The 23,775-nt window shown below is 46.1% G+C and overlaps 1 protein-coding gene across 7 annotated transcripts in view; it reads right to left on the bottom strand.

Annotated features, from left to right (window-relative positions):
• Positions 1 to 706: 706 nt before the first annotated feature.
• Positions 707 to 23,775, bottom strand: part of LOC147641711 (uncharacterized) — an 88,644-nt gene continuing 65,575 nt past the window's right edge. For 6 of the 7 annotated variants that reach the window (XM_086798814.1, XM_086798809.1, XM_086798804.1 and 3 more), the window contains 8 exons: positions 15,081 to 15,179; positions 14,916 to 14,993; positions 3,586 to 3,659; positions 3,200 to 3,338; positions 1,842 to 1,894; positions 1,509 to 1,665; positions 1,303 to 1,386; positions 707 to 1,192 (listed from right to left, as the gene is read on the bottom strand). In XM_086798814.1, coding sequence (XP_086654940.1) covers positions 1,175 to 1,192; positions 1,303 to 1,386; positions 1,509 to 1,665; positions 1,842 to 1,894; positions 3,200 to 3,338; positions 3,586 to 3,659; positions 14,916 to 14,993; positions 15,081 to 15,179 — 702 coding nt within the window. In that variant the 3' untranslated portion in view covers positions 707 to 1,174. Of the gene's footprint in view, positions 1,193 to 1,302; positions 1,387 to 1,508; positions 1,666 to 1,841; positions 1,895 to 3,199; positions 3,343 to 3,585; positions 3,660 to 14,915; positions 14,994 to 15,080; positions 15,180 to 23,775 lie in introns of all 7 variants that reach the window. The other variant, XR_015265979.1, reaches the window with a different exon arrangement.

The raw sequence follows: 23,775 nt of genomic DNA on the forward strand, positions 1-23,775 counted from the left end.
TAATTACATTTTTTTTAAAAATATGAAGTTTCTTTCAAGATATGTTAAAAAATGCCACTATTTTCAATTAACATCTTCTAATTTCATATTGTACTTATATCAAAAATATAGTTGTATAGTTACATATATTTGAAATATTCTTATACTTGTTTGAAATATTCTTGTACTTGTATAGTTACATATGTTTGAAATATTCTTGTACTTGTTTTCTTACTTTATAGAGTACTAATTTTTCACGTTTAGGAATTTTTACGCACAGTGATTGAAGTTTTACACTTTTCAAGAGGAGAGAGAGAGCCCTTAAAGAACCCATTTGAAACCTGAATTTGTCCTAATGGAAAGATAAGCATGTGTTTGTTTTCTATTCAAAATTAGGGATGAGCAATTGTTTTGATCAAAGCCCATGCTTGTTATTCACTTGATAACGAGAACATGTTTGAGAGGTATTACATGCCATGAGAAGCATTTTTTTCTTACAGCCATGTAAGAAGGCTTTAATGCTATGTGCATCTGAAGTCCAAAGATTTCTACTACGTTTTTTGCTCGAAGTTATAATAAGCATCTTCGACAAAAAGTTTATTTTCAAGAAGATTTGAACAAGAGACAAAGTTTTTTTTTTTAAAATGTGATCATCTTGAGGAAAGAGATTGAGTAAAGCTCTACCCACAAATAACTCATGAAGAAGCACTCAATTGAGAGCTAGATACCCAAAATAATTTCCACATCTCTTTTCATTTTGTAAGAAAAGAAAGAAGTCACATGGGAATTCTTGTGAAAAGACTATTTGCCTAGAATGGAGATAAAGAATGTTGCTAGTAATTTACAAATAAAGTTTAGGACAAATGGTTCAAAGAAGAAGAAGACAAAGAAGCCATCATAAAGTTTGGAAGAAGAAATGCCTGGTGGGGGTGGTGGGCAAAGCATGGCCCATCAAAAGCGCTTGACAATCCTTAGTACACACACCATCCTATTTTAAACAAAACTCATTGTCAAGCATATTATATTATAAAACTTGCACTTCTCTCTATAAAGTCCACAAATTTCATAGACATGCTACAGGCAGCTTTGTAGGCGTGTTGGCAAGTGTGAGAGCCATTTCTTTGACAAAACTGGTAGGGTGTTTTTGACTTTTCTCAGATATACACCATCCCTACCCTAAACTCAATGCCTGCACTTAAATGTTGCATCCATCCTGCACAACCCACATTGGGTTACCAAATGTTTCTTCCAAAATCCAAAAAACACAGTGAATGATCCAAACCACACCATAAAACCTAGCTCAATCAGACTACAAGAACTCACCTCCGAGCAGTTTACGATCCCAAATTCCAAGCCATCAACTAAGGCACGAAAACTCGCTTCCACAATAGAAGAGTGTGCACCCACCTAAGTACATCATAAAATCTTGACTCTATTAGTGTTTCATATATTCAAAAGATTAAGAAAAAAGCCATCCCAGCAATGCAGCCCAAATGTATGTTGATATTCATGTTGTTAACTTGACTTACAGTGGTCCATTTGTTGCCCAGGTTATCGATAAAATCAATGATTACTCGAGTGGTGGATAAGGTGCCTTTCCGTGAATCCACTGGTTCCAATAAACGGACCCTATAGTCTGCCAATTCTACACGTGCTAGTTGAGGATAGTGGGCCTCTAAAGCATTTCTGAAAATGAAGGTAAGCATAATATCTCATATAAGCATTACGCCAGCAGAAAACTTCAGGTTAACAAGTTCTGTGACTTCTTAAAAGTCTGTACACCCAAGTTCTAGACTATATACATCATGCACAGATTAGATTACATGCTATGACATCCCTTGCATCACTTGAATGGCGCTTACCTTAGAGCATCACTTAAAGCATCCACTGGCCCAATACCCTCTGCTGCACTCATCTGTCCAAATCAAGTGCACCTGAACTATCATTGCCATGTCTTCTTACCACTTTCAAGATAGATTTTAACCATTAAAACCTGACCTATCCTAGCCAGGTAAGTTAAAAAATGGTAAGATGAGAAGCTACATTAATCATGTGTAACTTAAGGCTCAAACATCTTCACCAAGACTCCCTCTCTTCTTACTTCATTTGTTTGTATGTATGCATACATGCATACGTATGTGTATTGCATGTATGTAGGCATGCATGTAAGCATGTATGTATGATATATGTATTGTATGTATGCATGCATGTATGTACGTTTATATGTATGTATGTATTGTACCTGTGTGTGTATGGTATGTATTGAATGTATGTAGGCATGCATGTATGCATCTATGTATAATATGTGTATTGCATGCATGTGTATGTATTATATCTGTGTGTGTATGGTATGTATTGACTGCATGTCATGTATTGGATGAATGTATGTATACCTCTCTCTCTCTCTCATCCCACTACACATCTTGTATTAGCCACATGGCTACTACCTTTTTCACCGACACATGTTCATAGTATAGGTAGCTAGTTCCTTTTTTCAGTTTTCGTATTTTCATGGAGAGATTGTACTACTGTTAGGTCTCATCATAAACCTTTTGTGCCCACCATATTGTACTTCAAGGTCTACGTAATACGTAAGCCTTTTATTTGTCTTTTGGCAGCTAGTTTTTCTTTTCTCATGTTGTCTTGACATCCAGTTTAGTGATGGATCACATCTCATAGACCCTTCGGAACTTTTGTAGATGTTATACACATCTCTCTCTCTCTCTCTCTCTCTCTCTCATTGGAGTGTGGTATACCATATATTGGAGAGTGGTATACCATCTATTGGGGGCTGATGCTTCTCTCATGTTTCCTGTTTTTGGCATTCCATGATGAGATTTCCATGAACAGTTTTGTATCACTCCAGTGAGATAGTTTTGATTTGTTTCTATTTTATTTTCCGTTGCATGATGAGATATGCCATGGACATTACTGTATCACTTTGGTCTTATAGGCCCATTGGGTCTTTAGTAGACGCTTAGTATATCTCTCTCTCTCTCTCTCTCTCTCTCTCTCTCTCTCTCTCTTTGCCAGACTACAGATTTGGCTCAAGACCTCCATGGTCTTTAAGTTTTTCTATTTGGTCTCATAGGTTGTTTTGGCCTTTTGTAAACAATACTCAAGCATATGTGCATGCAGGCGTGCACACACAACACTCCAAGGAAAGGGGAAAAAATTACACAAAGCAGTTGTATGATTAGGATTGGATAAGCTGACTTGCCTGATCTACACCGCCCACATTCAGTTTCACAATAGCCTGATTAACTTGGCAATCTCCGTACTCTTCTGAGTCGCTCCTTGTTTTGCCAATTTGGTTCCCTCGGTTGCTTGAAATAACCGAAAACTCTAGTATACGAAAACTGCCTTGAAAAGACAAAGAAGTACAACATCACCACCAGATAATTGGCTTACAACATATTAAGTACAAACAGATTTTTTTTTCTAGTGTATGTATGTAAGCATGTGTATATGTATGTACGTGTACACACACACACATTTATACGTTGGGGATCGAATCCCTCCACCATCATCACAGAGGTATCGGCCCACCAACAGATACCAAAATAGAATTGAAGTTTTAAGCAAGTCCAAACACTAAATACTTACGGACTTTTGTACTGATGGCCTCTACGTATTATGAGCATATCCACGGAGGCACCTGCATTTTCAAAAGCACAGCCCTACACAAAATACAGGAACACTTCAAATTAACTTGAGCCCGTAAAAGAACGATTTTTCGTAACATAACCACTAAAACAAGGTTCAATGGATAATTGTTTCTTGTCTAGGGATTAGTGACCATTATAAACATGTGAGACTTCAAAACTAAAAAGAAAATAATTTGAAATGCCTTTGCTGTTCATGTCTTCTGGAAGCTTTTGTATATAAAATGTCTTGTTGCATCTTACTACGAGTCAACTTGTCGATCTTCTATTCCCAAAAAAATCAAATGTTTTAGCTTGATGAGGATATAAAAGTGTCTAGTACATGTTTAGGGACTGCTTGTAACATTTGGCATCTTCCAAACAATGGTAAGCAGCTAAGTAAATCCTAAATAAACTTTGCACCTTTTTTTCCCTGGGTGGTAGATTTTCCTAGTAGATAATTTTGTCCTCTGCCAAGGCACATCCTGAATCCCGTTCGAAGGCAATTTTTGTGCGCAAGCCACATCAGGGGAAGGCCCGGGGGGGGGGAGCACCAGCTGGGACTTGAACCCAGGACCTCTCAGTCTTGAGTAAACTGCACCTAACTGCTAGGCTACAACTGCCTTGGCAAACTTTGCACAATATACCAATGATACATGCAGAAGCTTCAAGCAACCTTTTACTTGACAATGCAAACATCTTGAAAACTATAATGCGAGAGAGAGAGAGAGAGAGAGAGAGAGAGAGAGATTAGAATGGAGAGGTCGTAGAAGCGAGGTAGGGGAGAGAGAGACAGAGAGAGAAATGAAATGATATATTAACGTCTTCAGAAGGCCAAAATGACCTATGAGACCAAAAAGGTTACAACAATTGGTGGATCTGAAGAGAGAAAGAAAGAAAGAAAGAAAGTTGTATTAACGTCTTCAAAAGGCCAAAATGACCTATGAGACCAAAAGGTTACATCATATTCATGAGGTACATAATCCTGGGTACAAAATAGTAATAAAGAAAGATAACAAAAATCTAGAACTTTAAAATCTAATCTAGGTACATGAGCAGAGAGCTCTCATATCACCCTAATACATCCCTCATGGGCCGCTGAAACATGGTGCTCAAGGTGGTAAAACTGAGGTGGCGCGAGAAGGTCCTGCGATGATGGGAGATGATGTAGAAAGATAACAAAAATCTAGAACCTTAAAATCTGATCTAGGTACATGAGCAGAGAGCTCTCATATCACCCTAATACATCCCTCATGGGCCGCTGCATGGTGCTCAAGGTGGTAAAACTGAGGTGGCGCGAGAAGGTCCTGCGATGATGACCTATGAGACCAAAAGGTTACATCATATCCATGAGGTACATCATCCTGGGTACAAAATAGTAATAAAGAAAACAAAAATCTAGAACTTTAAAATTTGATCTAGGTACATGAGCAGAGAGCTCTCATATCACCCTAATACATCCCTCATGGGCCACTGTGACATGGTGCTCAAGGTGGTAAAACTGAGGTGCCTCCAGAAGGACCTGCGATGATGGGAGATGATGGCCCGGATCTTCCTGTGGTGGCGTGGCCGTGGGTGAGGGCCATGGGGTCTGGGGCATCGAGCTCTGCATAACTCAGTGGCTCTGTCGAGTGTCACACCTCTCGGCTGAGCTCCTACACTAGCCTGTGGTCTAGGTATGATGGGTGGATCGGCCCTCGGAGTGGTGGTATGGAAGAAATTCGTGAGAGCTCTCTGTGCTGGTCCTCGAGCAAGTACAGTTGAGAGAGAGAGACTAAGAAAAAAAGTTATATTAATAATGTCCATGGCATATCTCATCATGGAATGGAAAATAAAATAGAAAACAGAACAAAACTATCTACTGGAGCGATACAAAACTCTCCATGGAATACCAAGAACGTGAAACATGAGAGAAGCATCAGCCCCCATTAGATGGTATACCACTTTCCAAAATATCAGGCATAGGGCTAATGAGTATGGCCGAGAGGTGCCAATGACTAAGGCATGATTACTGCACATTTGCCGCTTTATTAGCTGCACAGTTGGTAGTGGTGAGAAGGCACGATGGAGAGAGAGAGAGATAGGCTCGATTCGTTTGTGTGTAGAGAAGCACTAGTGTGCTTTGTGGAAGTCTAAGCCTACCACCAAGCCCCAAGCTGTGGCAGTCAACTGCGGCAGACGGAGGCGATGATGGAGCTTGATGGACGGATGGTGACAAACGGTAACATTCGTTGGCGGCTGGCAGCTTCTAATCTATAATATGCAAACAAGTCCTAGAGCTCCATAGACTGCACCTTAGAGGAAAGCAAAGGTTCCAAAAAGCGAAAGCCCCACCCAAAGCATAATGCAGAAAAGCTAGGCTCTAGCACAACGTTGGTGCTTTCTTCTCTCCCCCACCAAGCAACTGAATACTTGCATGCTCTCCCCCTCCCCCCCAAACACCCCCAAACAACAACCCCCCCTGCGATGATGGGAGATGATGTAGAAAGATAACAAAAATCTAGAACCTTAAAATCTGATCTAGGTACATGAGCAGAGAGCTCTCATATCACCCTAATACATCCCTCATGGGCCGCTGCATGGTGCTCAAGGTGGTAAAACTGAGGTGGCGCGAGAAGGTCCTGCGATGATGACCTATGAGACCAAAAGGTTACATCATATCCATGAGGTACATCATCCTGGGTACAAAATAGTAATAAAGAAAACAAAAATCTAGAACTTTAAAATTTGATCTAGGTACATGAGCAGAGAGCTCTCATATCACCCTAATACATCCCTCATGGGCCACTGTGACATGGTGCTCAAGGTGGTAAAACTGAGGTGCCTCCAGAAGGACCTGCGATGATGGGAGATGATGGCCCGGATCTTCCTGTGGTGGCGTGGCCGTGGGTGAGGGCCATGGGGTCTGGGGCATCGAGCTCTGCATAACTCAGTGGCTCTGTCGAGTGTCACACCTCTCGGCTGAGCTCCTACACTAGCCTGTGGTCTAGGTATGATGGGTGGATCGGCCCTCGGAGTGGTGGTATGGAAGAAATTCGTGAGAGCTCTCTGTGCTGGTCCTCGAGCAAGTACAGTTGAGAGAGAGAGACTAAGAAAAAAAGTTATATTAATAATGTCCATGGCATATCTCATCATGGAATGGAAAATAAAATAGAAAACAGAACAAAACTATCTACTGGAGCGATACAAAACTCTCCATGGAATACCAAGAACGTGAAACATGAGAGAAGCATCAGCCCCCATTAGATGGTATACCACTTTCCAAAATATCAGGCATAGGGCTAATGAGTATGGCCGAGAGGTGCCAATGACTAAGGCATGATTACTGCACATTTGCCGCTTTATTAGCTGCACAGTTGGTAGTGGTGAGAAGGCACGATGGAGAGAGAGAGAGATAGGCTCGATTCGTTTGTGTGTAGAGAAGCACTAGTGTGCTTTGTGGAAGTCTAAGCCTACCACCAAGCCCCAAGCTGTGGCAGTCAACTGCGGCAGACGGAGGCGATGATGGAGCTTGATGGACGGATGGTGACAAACGGTAACATTCGTTGGCGGCTGGCAGCTTCTAATCTATAATATGCAAACAAGTCCTAGAGCTCCATAGACTGCACCTTAGAGGAAAGCAAAGGTTCCAAAAAGCGAAAGCCCCACCCAAAGCATAATGCAGAAAAGCTAGGCTCTAGCACAACGTTGGTGCTTTCTTCTCTCCCCCACCAAGCAACTGAATACTTGCATGCTCTCCCCCTCCCCCCCAAACACCCCCAAACAACAACCCCCCCTGCGATGATGGGAGATGATGTAGAAAGATAACAAAAATCTAGAACCTTAAAATCTGATCTAGGTACATGAGCAGAGAGCTCTCATATCACCCTAATACATCCCTCATGGGCCGCTGCATGGTGCTCAAGGTGGTAAAACTGAGGTGGCGCGAGAAGGTCCTGCGATGATGACCTATGAGACCAAAAGGTTACATCATATCCATGAGGTACATCATCCTGGGTACAAAATAGTAATAAAGAAAACAAAAATCTAGAACTTTAAAATTTGATCTAGGTACATGAGCAGAGAGCTCTCATATCACCCTAATACATCCCTCATGGGCCACTGTGACATGGTGCTCAAGGTGGTAAAACTGAGGTGCCTCCAGAAGGACCTGCGATGATGGGAGATGATGGCCCGGATCTTCCTGTGGTGGCGTGGCCGTGGGTGAGGGCCATGGGGTCTGGGGCATCGAGCTCTGCATAACTCAGTGGCTCTGTCGAGTGTCACACCTCTCGGCTGAGCTCCTACACTAGCCTGTGGTCTAGGTATGATGGGTGGATCGGCCCTCGGAGTGGTGGTATGGAAGAAATTCGTGAGAGCTCTCTGTGCTGGTCCTCGAGCAAGTACAGTTGAGAGAGAGAGACTAAGAAAAAAAGTTATATTAATAATGTCCATGGCATATCTCATCATGGAATGGAAAATAAAATAGAAAACAGAACAAAACTATCTACTGGAGCGATACAAAACTCTCCATGGAATACCAAGAACGTGAAACATGAGAGAAGCATCAGCCCCCATTAGATGGTATACCACTTTCCAAAATATCAGGCATAGGGCTAATGAGTATGGCCGAGAGGTGCCAATGACTAAGGCATGATTACTGCACATTTGCCGCTTTATTAGCTGCACAGTTGGTAGTGGTGAGAAGGCACGATGGAGAGAGAGAGAGAGATAGGCTCGATTCGTTTGTGTGTAGAGAAGCACTAGTGTGCTTTGTGGAAGTCTAAGCCTACCACCAAGCCCCAAGCTGTGGCAGTCAACTGCGGCAGACGGAGGCGATGATGGAGCTTGATGGACGGATGGTGACAAACGGTAACATTCGTTGGCGGCTGGCAGCTTCTAATCTATAATATGCAAACAAGTCCTAGAGCTCCATAGACTGCACCTTAGAGGAAAGCAAAGGTTCCAAAAAGCGAAAGCCCCACCCAAAGCATAATGCAGAAAAGCTAGGCTCTAGCACAACGTTGGTGCTTTCTTCTCTCCCCCACCAAGCAACTGAATACTTGCATGCTCTCCCCCTCCCCCCCAAACACCCCCAAACAACAACCCCCCCTGCGATGATGGGAGATGATGTAGAAAGATAACAAAAATCTAGAACCTTAAAATCTGATCTAGGTACATGAGCAGAGAGCTCTCATATCACCCTAATACATCCCTCATGGGCCGCTGCATGGTGCTCAAGGTGGTAAAACTGAGGTGGCGCGAGAAGGTCCTGCGATGATGACCTATGAGACCAAAAGGTTACATCATATCCATGAGGTACATCATCCTGGGTACAAAATAGTAATAAAGAAAACAAAAATCTAGAACTTTAAAATTTGATCTAGGTACATGAGCAGAGAGCTCTCATATCACCCTAATACATCCCTCATGGGCCACTGTGACATGGTGCTCAAGGTGGTAAAACTGAGGTGCCTCCAGAAGGACCTGCGATGATGGGAGATGATGGCCCGGATCTTCCTGTGGTGGCGTGGCCGTGGGTGAGGGCCATGGGGTCTGGGGCATCGAGCTCTGCATAACTCAGTGGCTCTGTCGAGTGTCACACCTCTCGGCTGAGCTCCTACACTAGCCTGTGGTCTAGGTATGATGGGTGGATCGGCCCTCGGAGTGGTGGTATGGAAGAAATTCGTGAGAGCTCTCTGTGCTGGTCCTCGAGCAAGTACAGTTGAGAGAGAGAGACTAAGAAAAAAAGTTATATTAATAATGTCCATGGCATATCTCATCATGGAATGGAAAATAAAATAGAAAACAGAACAAAACTATCTACTGGAGCGATACAAAACTCTCCATGGAATACCAAGAACGTGAAACATGAGAGAAGCATCAGCCCCCATTAGATGGTATACCACTTTCCAAAATATCAGGCATAGGGCTAATGAGTATGGCCGAGAGGTGCCAATGACTAAGGCATGATTACTGCACATTTGCCGCTTTATTAGCTGCACAGTTGGTAGTGGTGAGAAGGCACGATGGAGAGAGAGAGAGAGATAGGCTCGATTCGTTTGTGTGTAGAGAAGCACTAGTGTGCTTTGTGGAAGTCTAAGCCTACCACCAAGCCCCAAGCTGTGGCAGTCAACTGCGGCAGACGGAGGCGATGATGGAGCTTGATGGACGGATGGTGACAAACGGTAACATTCGTTGGCGGCTGGCAGCTTCTAATCTATAATATGCAAACAAGTCCTAGAGCTCCATAGACTGCACCTTAGAGGAAAGCAAAGGTTCCAAAAAGCGAAAGCCCCACCCAAAGCATAATGCAGAAAAGCTAGGCTCTAGCACAACGTTGGTGCTTTCTTCTCTCCCCCACCAAGCAACTGAATACTTGCATGCTCTCCCCCTCCCCCCCAAACACCCCCAAACAACAACCCCCCCTGCGATGATGGGAGATGATGTAGAAAGATAACAAAAATCTAGAACCTTAAAATCTGATCTAGGTACATGAGCAGAGAGCTCTCATATCACCCTAATACATCCCTCATGGGCCGCTGCATGGTGCTCAAGGTGGTAAAACTGAGGTGGCGCGAGAAGGTCCTGCGATGATGACCTATGAGACCAAAAGGTTACATCATATCCATGAGGTACATCATCCTGGGTACAAAATAGTAATAAAGAAAACAAAAATCTAGAACTTTAAAATTTGATCTAGGTACATGAGCAGAGAGCTCTCATATCACCCTAATACATCCCTCATGGGCCACTGTGACATGGTGCTCAAGGTGGTAAAACTGAGGTGCCTCCAGAAGGACCTGCGATGATGGGAGATGATGGCCCGGATCTTCCTGTGGTGGCGTGGCCGTGGGTGAGGGCCATGGGGTCTGGGGCATCGAGCTCTGCATAACTCAGTGGCTCTGTCGAGTGTCACACCTCTCGGCTGAGCTCCTACACTAGCCTGTGGTCTAGGTATGATGGGTGGATCGGCCCTCGGAGTGGTGGTATGGAAGAAATTCGTGAGAGCTCTCTGTGCTGGTCCTCGAGCAAGTACAGTTGAGAGAGAGAGACTAAGAAAAAAAGTTATATTAATAATGTCCATGGCATATCTCATCATGGAATGGAAAATAAAATAGAAAACAGAACAAAACTATCTACTGGAGCGATACAAAACTCTCCATGGAATACCAAGAACGTGAAACATGAGAGAAGCATCAGCCCCCATTAGATGGTATACCACTTTCCAAAATATCAGGCATAGGGCTAATGAGTATGGCCGAGAGGTGCCAATGACTAAGGCATGATTACTGCACATTTGCCGCTTTATTAGCTGCACAGTTGGTAGTGGTGAGAAGGCACGATGGAGAGAGAGAGAGAGATAGGCTCGATTCGTTTGTGTGTAGAGAAGCACTAGTGTGCTTTGTGGAAGTCTAAGCCTACCACCAAGCCCCAAGCTGTGGCAGTCAACTGCGGCAGACGGAGGCGATGATGGAGCTTGATGGACGGATGGTGACAAACGGTAACATTCGTTGGCGGCTGGCAGCTTCTAATCTATAATATGCAAACAAGTCCTAGAGCTCCATAGACTGCACCTTAGAGGAAAGCAAAGGTTCCAAAAAGCGAAAGCCCCACCCAAAGCATAATGCAGAAAAGCTAGGCTCTAGCACAACGTTGGTGCTTTCTTCTCTCCCCCACCAAGCAACTGAATACTTGCATGCTCTCCCCCTCCCCCCCAAACACCCCCAAACAACAACCCCCCCTGCGATGATGGGAGATGATGTAGAAAGATAACAAAAATCTAGAACCTTAAAATCTGATCTAGGTACATGAGCAGAGAGCTCTCATATCACCCTAATACATCCCTCATGGGCCGCTGCATGGTGCTCAAGGTGGTAAAACTGAGGTGGCGCGAGAAGGTCCTGCGATGATGACCTATGAGACCAAAAGGTTACATCATATCCATGAGGTACATCATCCTGGGTACAAAATAGTAATAAAGAAAACAAAAATCTAGAACTTTAAAATTTGATCTAGGTACATGAGCAGAGAGCTCTCATATCACCCTAATACATCCCTCATGGGCCACTGTGACATGGTGCTCAAGGTGGTAAAACTGAGGTGCCTCCAGAAGGACCTGCGATGATGGGAGATGATGGCCCGGATCTTCCTGTGGTGGCGTGGCCGTGGGTGAGGGCCATGGGGTCTGGGGCATCGAGCTCTGCATAACTCAGTGGCTCTGTCGAGTGTCACACCTCTCGGCTGAGCTCCTACACTAGCCTGTGGTCTAGGTATGATGGGTGGATCGGCCCTCGGAGTGGTGGTATGGAAGAAATTCGTGAGAGCTCTCTGTGCTGGTCCTCGAGCAAGTACAGTTGAGAGAGAGAGACTAAGAAAAAAAGTTATATTAATAATGTCCATGGCATATCTCATCATGGAATGGAAAATAAAATAGAAAACAGAACAAAACTATCTACTGGAGCGATACAAAACTCTCCATGGAATACCAAGAACGTGAAACATGAGAGAAGCATCAGCCCCCATTAGATGGTATACCACTTTCCAAAATATCAGGCATAGGGCTAATGAGTATGGCCGAGAGGTGCCAATGACTAAGGCATGATTACTGCACATTTGCCGCTTTATTAGCTGCACAGTTGGTAGTGGTGAGAAGGCACGATGGAGAGAGAGAGAGATAGGCTCGATTCGTTTGTGTGTAGAGAAGCACTAGTGTGCTTTGTGGAAGTCTAAGCCTACCACCAAGCCCCAAGCTGTGGCAGTCAACTGCGGCAGACGGAGGCGATGATGGAGCTTGATGGACGGATGGTGACAAACGGTAACATTCGTTGGCGGCTGGCAGCTTCTAATCTATAATATGCAAACAAGTCCTAGAGCTCCATAGACTGCACCTTAGAGGAAAGCAAAGGTTCCAAAAAGCGAAAGCCCCACCCAAAGCATAATGCAGAAAAGCTAGGCTCTAGCACAACGTTGGTGCTTTCTTCTCTCCCCCACCAAGCAACTGAATACTTGCATGCTCTCCCCCTCCCCCCCAAACACCCCCAAACAACAACACCCCCCCCCCCCCCCCGCCCCCCTGCCGCAGTTGACTGCCACAGCTTGGGGCTTGATGGACAGATGGTGACAAACGGTAACATTCGTTGGCGGCTGGCAGCTTCTAATCTATAATATGCAAACAAATCCTAGAGCTCCATAGACTGCACCTTGTTCCTGCTGCTATATATACCTTAGAGGAAAGCAAAGGTTCCAAAAAGCGAAAGCCCCACCCAAAGCATAATGCAGAAAAGCTAGGCTCTAGCACAACGTTGGTGCTTTCTTCTCTCCCCCACCAAGCAACTGAATACTTGCATGCTCTCCCCCTCCCCCCCCCAAACACCCCCAAACACCCCCAAACAACAACCCTGCCCCCCCCCCCCCCCCCCCCCCCCCCCCCCCAGCACCTTGTTCCTGCTGCTATATATACCTTAGAGGAAAGCAAAGGTTCCAAAAAGCGGAAGCCCCACCCAAAGCATAATGCAGAAAAGCTAGGCACTAGCACAACGTTGGTGCTTTCTTCTCTCCCCCACCAAGCAACTGAATACTTGCATGCTCTCCCCCTCCCCCCCAAACACCCCCAAACACCCCCAAACAACAACCCCGCCCCCGCCCCCACAAGAACACTGAAGCAAGCACCAAGAAAAGCAGCAAATCACTTGTGCCTCCCAAAGAAAGAAACCGGAAACTTTGACACCGAATGTCAATCCCTCAAGCACCAAACCCTAAGCCTTGTGTTCTAGCTTCAATGCAAAAACGTGAGAGAAGGAAGAAGATGAACTCCAAATAAGCAAAAGAAAACCTAGCATGACATATATGTTAATCCACCCAACAATATATATACCAGTGACCATGGGCGTCAAGTGAGTACTTTATCTGCCACACACCATACTCACATGCCCCCCGTGTCCCCGCTGGTAGCATCATGCTCAATGACCTCATCATACCAATATTCCCCTGAAATAGAAGTTTCAATCGTTATTTGTAGCAGCCTCGGATGCCAGTTATTTAGCCAGAATGAGTGAAGGTCTGATTCAGATAAAGGGGCTGTTTTGGATGATACACATCACTGAGTCTTTGGCCTACTACAGTCACCCATGCACATTACCCGTTCACTCTTTATCTCATATGTTGTGATGTGCATTCATATGCCGCCATTGGTTTTCCCATGTATTACTCGTGTGTCTGATGCTTTGCCAACATGTAATCAGAGGAGTTGTAACACAGGCACCCAACCAGTGGCCTGATAACTGCCCGGGACAACACGACGCATTACATTGTACAAGAGGGTTACAAATGATTGCAAGACGGGCATGCCACTGACATTTGCAGGAAGAGCACAACTCCCACTCCCCCTTGGCGTCACAAGGGCGACTCGTCCTTGGAAAAGGGTCACAAAAATGCTTAGTATCATGCCTTACGGCCTCACATTGGTGTAGTATCGCCATGGCATCCAAGTGCAGGATGCACATGACAGCTAGGGAAGCTAGGAGTCCCGAGGGCTTGGATTGGGTAATCTCACTATATGGAATATTTGGATTGTCGTAGTATATTCTCATATACCATAGGGTTGGTATTAATTTGGATTCTTGTATATTTAGACTTGTGCACATTATTAGATGATCCTATTATTAGAGTTTTCTCTGTCTTTTATAGAGTCATGGATTTGTCTAAGCAGAGGTTGTCCAACCCCCTCATAATCCAACAAGGCTCGTGGGGTACATTGAAATTTGTCCATGTGAGTCTCTCGCTCTCCTCTCCATAGCCTCATGTCATGCCACAAACTATTTTGAGGGACTGTTGCTGCTCAAAAATCTCCCTCACAATACTTAGTACGATGATATGATTCCTACTAGGGTCATAAGTGGCTACAATGACCAACCTCGCCTCGCTAGTGCATCCCAGACAGCCAACCCTTCCATATGGAATCCCTTACATCTGGGATAATTTGAGGGCTGTCATGACACATGCAACACCAATCCCCATGTTCCCAAGAAATGCATCCTCCAGTATAGCTTATTCAGAAAATTCACAAGTCAGACTGGCAATGTGCAGCAAAGAGAGCAACAAGTCAAGATCCAACAACCTTATAAACTTAAGTTATCCCACTTAGTTTCAGAGGAATTACATGCAACCTTGTAAACTTAAGTTATCCCACTTAGTTTAAAAGGAATTGCATGCAACCTTCTACCAGCCACCCCAAAAAAAAAAAAAACTCTCTCACAGTGAAGCATAAACGTTATGTGAAAAAAAGACCCAAAGTGTACGCAACATACGGACCTCCTTTTCCATTTCCTTGATGCGGGCAAGCACGCTACCAGCTATGTTTTTGTCTATGGTCAACCCAGCTCTTTCAGCCTGAAATATAGTTACAAAAGAAAACCAAACAATATAAAACTCATTGTAGAAGCACACAAAACAGAACTTTGACATCAATTGGTTTACCTTATCTAAAATATTTCCCCGTCCTGAGAGCTCACTTACTACAGATCGCATTGTATTGCCCACCACAGTGGGGTCCATGTGATTATAGCTTTCGGGCATCTGTTGAGAAAAGCAGCCTTTATGTGATAAGAAAGTCCACACAAAGTACACTCCCAAGGTCAAGTAAAGCTTTTCACTATGAAACATCCAACTTGGACGCTCAGTTGCTAAACATTGCCTTTTGGATTCAATATTTTCATATATGAGATGCCAAGAAGTAATGCACAACTAATGTTTTTTTAAAAGAAAATAATAATTATATATTATAAACATAAGAACACCTTTATTAAGGGTGAGGTATTAATGCTCTCAGAAAAGGGAACGGGGAGACAAGCAGCAGTGTTAACTAAATACAAAGTCTAAACAAGTGAAGGGCCCACCATACAATTGGCTTTAAATTTGTGCATGTTTCTGGGTGGGTGTTACATTGCCTTGTGGATTCAATATTTTCATATATGAGATGCCAAGAAGTAATGCACAAGTAGTGTTTTTAAAAAAAAGAAGACAATAATTATATATATATATTTTTAAAAGAGGATAATAATTATATATTATAAGAACACCTTTATTAAGGGTGAGGCATAAATGCTCTGAGAAAAGGGAACGGGGAGACAAGAAACAGTGTTTACTGAATACAAAGTCTAAACAAGTGAAGGGTCCCCCATACACTTGGCTTTAATTTAAGCATATTTGGTGTTCTGTTTGAGAGAGAGTGTGCGTGTCTGTGAAATCATCTCCGTCTGTGTGAGCGCTTCTCGCGTATAGGAACACGTAACACTACGAAAGAAGACGTGAGAAACCTGTTGACGGCACCGATCCCAAGAAGCCAAGGCATGAGGATCCTGCTACATAGTTTCTTTATGATGTGCTGCATCAAGATTTTGAGGGTGCAAAGTGGGAGAAACCTAAACCCACACTAACACTGAAGTGCACTATCCCAAAGAATGTAACTCTTCCCAAAGTAAAGAAGTTCTCTGAAGGTGCCTACAAGGCCATCAGCCAGAGACTTCGGGCTTTCCTCCCTGACTTGATCCATGACACTCAAACAGGTTTTGTTCAGGATCAGAGCATTTTGGACAACATCTTCACATTCTAGGTGGGGACAACTTTGGCCAGGATGCGGCAGCAGCCTCCTTCTGGATTTTGGGAAAGCTTATGATAGTGTTGACCGGGGCTTTCTTGAGGGGACAATGTACCTGATGGGGTTCCTAGTGGAGTGGATCCGTGGTATTTCAGGCCTATACTCAGCCTCTCACAGTCAGGTTCTCATTCAAGGAGCCCGAGGTGATAGATTTCCCCTTTCTCGTTCGCTCCCGCAAGGCTGTCCACCACTCGCACCATACCTCTTCCTATTTGTTGCCGAGGCCATGAGCAGTTTTCTCTTAGCTCAGGAGACGGGGCTTCAAGGATTGCATCTCCCCATCCGTACTCAGGAGGAGTTGCTGGACTCCAGAGTTTGAAGATGACACAACAACATACTTATAACAGAGATGTGGGGAATCTCCAGAGATTCATAGAGGCATAGGAGCGTAGATCAATTGGCACAAGTCGCGTGGTTTTTGGATAGGCTCTAGACCCGCCCTTACTTGGAGTCAAGTTGATGCTTTCCAGTGTATCCCGAGGGACACTCTAGTCCGCTATCTTGGATGCCACGTGAGCATTGATATCTCCCTAGAGTAGCAGCTTGCCTTGCCCCTCCTCTTTTGAGCACTTTTGTACTAGAGTTTTGTGAGACTTTCCTTCGCTGGCCGAGTGGTGGTGGCCAGCCTTGTTGGGCCTTCTCCCAAGTTTACATTGGTCAGGTACAGCGGTTGATCTAGAACTTTCTGTGGGCCGGCAATGATGGGAGGCCTGCCCGGGCCAAGGTGGCCTGGAGAGTGACCATTCAGCTGCAATACAGAAGGGGCCTAGGCATCACTGACCTTGCCATTCAGAGTCGTGCCCTGCTGGGCAAGTTGATCGTCAGAGGACTTCTCCTAGGTGGTGAGCCTAGAAGGACTTCCTCTTGGCCATGATTTCAGCCTGTACTCCAAGCCTGGGTGGCCCTTGGCCACTACGCACGAGATGGATCTTCACCCAGATGCGGGCCCACGGCTTTAGCCTAGCTTTTGAGGACATATTTGCTGCTGGCCTACTCCGAGATTGGAATCACCTCAGTTTTGGTAGCCTTGGAGAAGCGTCTTTGGCAGCCCCTCATCTGGAACCCCTTGATCCGTTTACCAAGTGGCCACATGCTGGGGGACGGCCTCATGTATCCCGGGGAGCGTTGAGCATAGGACCTGCCAGATCTCTTGGAGATTGGCTTGCATTCAGACAACTTCCCCTTGAGGCTTAGGAGAGGCTTGGCTAGGATTCGGGGTAGAGACAGACTCAGCCTTGACATCGCCTCTGCTATTCCTCAGGAGTCGTTGACCCCTATTCCAAACTTGGTCCCCCTGCAGTGGTTGGGAGTGTTTACTAGGAATGATATTCGGGGTAGAGACAGACTCAGCCTTGACATCGCCTCTGCTGTTCCTCAGGAGTTGCTGACCCGTATTCCAAACTTGACCCCCCTGCAGTGGTTGGGAGTGTTTACTAGGAATGATATTCTCTTGGTAGTTCATGGTGCAGATGAGAGTTGTGCTTTGCTCACTTTTTCGATTGGACCCCATGGTAGATTAGAGGGATCAAAGCCCCCTTTGGATGACTTCAATGGATGCACCTTACAAAGTGTGAGGGTGATCAGATTTCAAGCACACTAGTGGCACATTGACCCCCCGCCGGCCAAGCTCGCCAGGGAGAGAGTCTGGCGTTTATGGATTTGGGAGAGCTGACCCCTCATGCGTCTCAAGTGGGACCCTGCTGACATGGAGGAGATGCTGGGCACCCCATTCTTTGCATACACCCCATGGCTAGGTCGCAAGATCCACATGCTCGAGGTCGAGGGCACCCCGACAACAGCACTACACTGGTTGGCAATCACAAGGCCTCTAAGGTGGTTTCTCTCAGATTTTTGGAAGAGGCTCTAGGACATTTCCCGGCCTCTTGGGACAATTTCCAACCTCTGGGACAGATTCTGGCCTTGAAAGATCACCTCTTCCTTTGTCTGCTAGCACAAAAGAGTTTGGCAGTTGGCACGTGGTTGGCCATTGGCGCTCAACCAGCTTCTTGTCCTAGGTGCAGTCACCCTCAGAGGCTCAGCGACATTGTCTTTGGGATTGCCTAAAGGCTCAACAGGTTTGGCAGCGGTTTCTCCACATTTTCACAATAGATAGGACCTTGACCTGCATCATGTCATGGGGCACGGGCCACTGATGTTGAGTTTGTCATGGCTTACGAGGAGGAAAGTGGGGGGCTAGCCCTTCAGGTCTCTCACCTTCACATTTTAGTAGTACCAGTCCCAACCCCATCTATTGATCATTGGACTCCGGGTTCATGCTAGAGATGGGAGATATATAGTAGCAATGCAGCTTGGCACATTTGGAGAGCTAGATGCAACGAAGGCAGATTGGACGGATTTCGAGAGCAGGAGAGGAGTCTGTGGAGGGGTATGGCCTCTTTACAACAGCTACAGGAGAGTTCCCCAGATAGCCCATGGATTGAGAGTCAGCTTGTTGCCACTCGCACGGAGATTAGATCCATTGAGGAGAGGAGGGTGGAGTACAGGTACCATGCCAAAACTTCATTTTGGACTTAGGTCGGTGACGAGCCACAGGGATTTCGTTAGCTAGCCCCCACAGGAGGAGAGATGGTCACTCACCTTCACATGTCGGCAATACCTGTCCCAGCCCCATCTAATAATCATTGGACTCCGGGTTTATGCCAGAGATGGGAGATATGTAGTAGCAATGCAGCTTGGCACATTTGGAGAGCTAGATGCAACGAAGGCAGATTAGTAGGATTTCCAGAGCAGGAGAGGAGTCTGAGGAGGGGTCTGGCCTCTTTACAGTGGCTACATGAGGGTTCCCTAGATAGCCTGTGGATTGAGAGTCAGCTTGTTGCTGCCCACACGGAGATTAGATTCATCGAGGAGAGGAGGGTGGAGTAAAGGTACCATGCCAGAGCTTCATTCTGGACTCAGGCTGATGACAGAGTCACATGGGATTTCTTTGAGATAGCTGGCCCCCACAGCAGGAGAGATGGTATTCGCAGGTGGCGTGGCCAAGATGGAGCTATTGTTTCTAATCCCCCCCACCCATGCTAGAGCCATCGTCACTGATTTCTTCTGATCTCTTCTCACTGGTACCCCATTATCCCCACAGGTGATGGACGTGCGTGAGAGGGTCTGGCCGCGCACAAGAGAGGTGGTTTCCCCCCTCTTCGGTCCTTCTTATTGACTCCATTCACTGTGGAGGAGTTGGCAGAGGTGTTGATGACACTACCCAAGGGAAAATGCCTGGGGGAGGATGGGCTTCCAGGACCTCGCCCCCCAGCTTGAGGAGATCTTGGAGAGGCACAAGGCCACCGTCCCACGCCTAGCGGATCTGCATAGCCTTCCACATGCTAACCCCATGCTCAATATCCTTGACGGTCCCCTCCCCCTACCGGAGTCCGGGAGGTTAGCTCCACTTTGTATCATATGGCTCGGATTTGACATTCCAAGCCATAGCTCTAGTCTTTGTTTTCTTTTGTACCATGATGAGATTACATGTACACTATTGTACCACTTTTGGTCTCATAGACCCACTGGGTCTTTTGACAACGTTTAATATAACTTTCTTTCTTTCTCTCTCGCACATGCTCACTACTCAAAGATGGCTGTAAGGCAATCCGGGACATAATGAAGATACAAGGACTCCTATGAGAAAGAATTGGGGGAAACGAAGGAAGCCCACACCTTACAGGTTGAGAAGCTCTCTAGTTACGTGAGCCGACTGAAAGAGCAAGTGGAATGTCTCACATACGAGCTCAAAGAATGCCAAGGCACTATCAAGGAGGGGAAACTCACACACATGGAAGAGCTTACCAAGAGTGTAGATGCAAAGATTCAAGAGAGTATGGTAGCAACAAAAGAAGAACTTGTGCGGGTATGGGTCAACGTAGTAAAACAAGAAGTGGAGGAGTGGACAGCAATGGTCAAGAAACATTGAGCCTCCGCCCCGGCCATCATAGTGGAAGAGAAGAGGAACATTATACACATGACACTCAAAGAAGAGAACCGGAGGAATACTAAAGCCTTACACATTCGCATCACAGGGTGTGGTAGAGGGTAGCTCACCGAAGGCGCCTTGGAGCTATGCAAGGAACTGGAGGTGGAAGGTTCCCCATTTGTGGATGTATGGAGAGAAGGAAAGGATACCACCCGACCACGCCCACTTGTCCTCCATTTCCTGGACTTATAGAGTCCCCAGGCATTTTTAGGTACAGGGTAGCCTTGAAGGGGGAGAAAATCTACTTGGACGAGGACCTGACCCCGACACAGGTACCACACAGGAGAGTCTCAATGAAGGTCATGGCAGCCCGTAAGGAAGGGAAATGGGCAGTATACCGGTCTATGAGACTACACGCATCAAGATGGCAGCCTGGAACTGTAATGGGACTCTGGTCAGATGCGGGAGGCTTCCGGGAGACATTTACAGTACAAGATATTGACTTCTATTACAGAGGCAAACGAAAGCTCAGAGAGGGGATTGCCTTATGTCGCTGAATACCAGTGGGGGTCGGCTTACTGTGGGCATACCCGCAGGACAGGAGTAGTAGCAGTCCTATTTAGGTCGCACCTTGAGGGTATGATCAGCATAGTCAGGCGGGATGAGGATGCCAGATACATGTGGGTTACGCTACAGCTTACACCCACCAGATACATACATGTGGCGGTTTGCTACTTTGCACCAGATACTTCGCAGTATGCTATACAGGATAGTTGGGACACCTAACCACTCAGGCATAGGAGAGGAAGGAGTCCCCTTATGCATCATTGTCTGCTGAGATCTCAGCCATGTTGGGACCAGGTGTTCTCCTCATTGGGGACTTCAACACTAGGACCAAGAGTGAGCAGTCTCGGTTATATAGCTTTGAGGACCCTATCAGACTACAGGCACTTGACCAAGAGGGCAAAGGATTGCAGCGGGCTTCTCAGGACCTTGGAGCTATCACTGGATATAGGAGGTACCTCTTGGAGCTGGGTTCTCGGCATGGTCTTGTTATTTATAACGGGATGGCACAGTGGCCCCTATCCGGCGGACTCACAAGCTTTCCATATAGTGGAGGATCGAGCATGGTGGATTATATTATGGGACCCCCTCAGCTTGCTTCACTCATCTCCAAGTTAACTATCCCCACACGCCCTCTTGGAGCCGACCACACCTACCTCTCCTTCTCCATTGCCTATACACCACCCAGCCCACCACCACTCCCACCCACCTCCCGCTATACCAAAATCCACTTCACACACGAATGTGACCACATATATGCCAAACAACATTGATCGTGGTGGACCCATCAATTACAATCACTTTCTTCACATCAACCATGGTGGAAAATGCCATCCAGAAACTCCAAAACGGTTACTCCCAGAATCATGAGGGGATTAGATCAGAGAACCTATCACATGCTGCCAACACCCTTGCACCCCTCTAGGCTTACATGTTTAACAGGGCACAAGCAGAAGGCTTTCCCCACACTTGGTCATCGAATATCATCTCACCCATACACAAAGCTCAGGACACTATGGACCCAATAACTACAGGATCATCATGATCAGCCATACCTTGGCCAAGCTATATGGATCCGTGCTAGAGACAGAGCTCAGCTCATTGCAGAGAGGGAGGGCCAAGCAAGGTTCAGAAAGACATTCTCCACATCTTCACACTCAGGAGCCTCATTGAGCAGGCCAAGGCTGATGGTCGACGCCTCTTCTGTTGCTTTGTGGATTTCCACAAAGCCTTTGTTACGGTGCCACATGATCGCCTACTACAACACCTATAGATCCTTGGGGTTCCATCAGACATGATTTGGGGCATTATTGCTTTATATGAGTCAGTGGTTGGGAGTGCGAGATGCCTTGGAGGACTCTCAGAGGAGGTATCTAGTACTATTGGGGTGAAACAGGGCTGCCCGCTATCCCCCACCCTCTTCGGTCTCAGACTTTATTGACAGAGTGGGAGGTAGAGGAGCATCCCTAGCACGCATACTTGTGTCTATTCTCTTATATGCTTATGATATAGTGCTTATTGCATACTCACAAGAGGGACTACAGAATCGCATGGATGCCCTACAGCATTTTTGTTTGCAGAGGGGCTTGTCACGTAGCCTTGGTGGGAAGACCAAGGTCACGATCTCTATACTACCCCTAGTGTGAGAAAACATACAGAGATCACCTGCATGGGCAGCCGGGTGGAGGTAGCAAAACTCATGTCTACTTGGGGGTAACTTTCATGAGCTCTGGCAAATGAGACAGGCATCACATGACAGATTGACTAGCAGATACGCTGCACTTGCCCTCCTAGAGAAGCAGTGCCACCAGACACATTTCCAGGAGCCTGGGACGAAGGGTTTACTTTTTGATACAGTAGTGACTGCAGCGATGATGTATGCATCCCCATTCTGGGAACCAGGCTTATCAGCGGCAGATTGGCAGCCCATAGGGCGTCTACAGATTTTGATGCTATCTAAATTGATATGTAGAAAACCATCTGTCCTTCACCATATCATTCGAACAGAACTCGCACCTATGGTGGTAGAGGCCTTATTCCAGACTGTCACGTACATACACAGAATACTAGCCATGGATTCATCACAATTACCATACTTGGCACTACAATCTTCTTGAGCGATAGCGGAGAGAGGGGTGCGTCCATCCTTGTATGCTTCTGTCCTCACATGGTTCAGCACACACGTACTACAGTTGAGCCGACTACCCTCATTTCAGTATGACCCAGACTTCCCCTACACCAAGCTCACACGTGCGGACAGAAACTGGGTAATTCAATATGACTTGCTACAGCTACACATTCGAGATACATGGATTACCCCAAGTAAGCCCCTACACCAACCAAGATGCTGTACGTAGCACTTGGTCGACTAAGGGTCTCATCCCATAGGCTCAAGATTGAGGTTGGCAAAGCAGTAGGGATCCCTAGAGAGACGAGACTCTGTATATTGTGCCATGGAGGAGTAGAGTCTCAGATTTCTCAGTGCCCGGTGTATTATGAGATCAGAGGGAGATTCCACTGCCTATTTAGAGAGGGGTTTGGGCTATTATCTTGGGTTATGGAGGATCCAGATCGGCATTGTCTTGGACTCTTCCTGTTGGAGATCAAATGACACAGAAAGTTACTATTCAGAGATCCTCGACCCCGGCACCCATCTCAATCTACCATCATCAATTTTTTCCACTCACAAGAGGACACTCAGACGGATAAGGCCACCACATTACCGACAAGGTGCCCACCATCTCGCCCCTTGACTGGAGTTACCCTACCTCGTGCCACCGCACTTCGGAGAGCCAGACGGCCTCACCATCCCAAAATTGATGAGATCCTCACCCGCCACCAAGCATATGTAGCTGCTACCTCGTCCCAACTTCTCCTCAACCCTGCAGATCTAGGGGCCCTCCTCACCCCCTCGCCGATGCTGGACATCCTTTATGGACCCCTACCACACATCGATGGATAGCAACCTCTCCACACTCACCTCCCCCATGTCCTCTACACCCACTTTGTATCCACAATGATGA

The sequence above is a fragment of the Cibotium barometz genome, chromosome 1, assembly GCF_041138505.1.
Source record: "Cibotium barometz isolate CiBa-2024 chromosome 1, ASM4113850v1, whole genome shotgun sequence".
In the NCBI taxonomy this organism is placed as follows: Eukaryota; Viridiplantae; Streptophyta; class Polypodiopsida; order Cyatheales; family Cibotiaceae; genus Cibotium; species Cibotium barometz.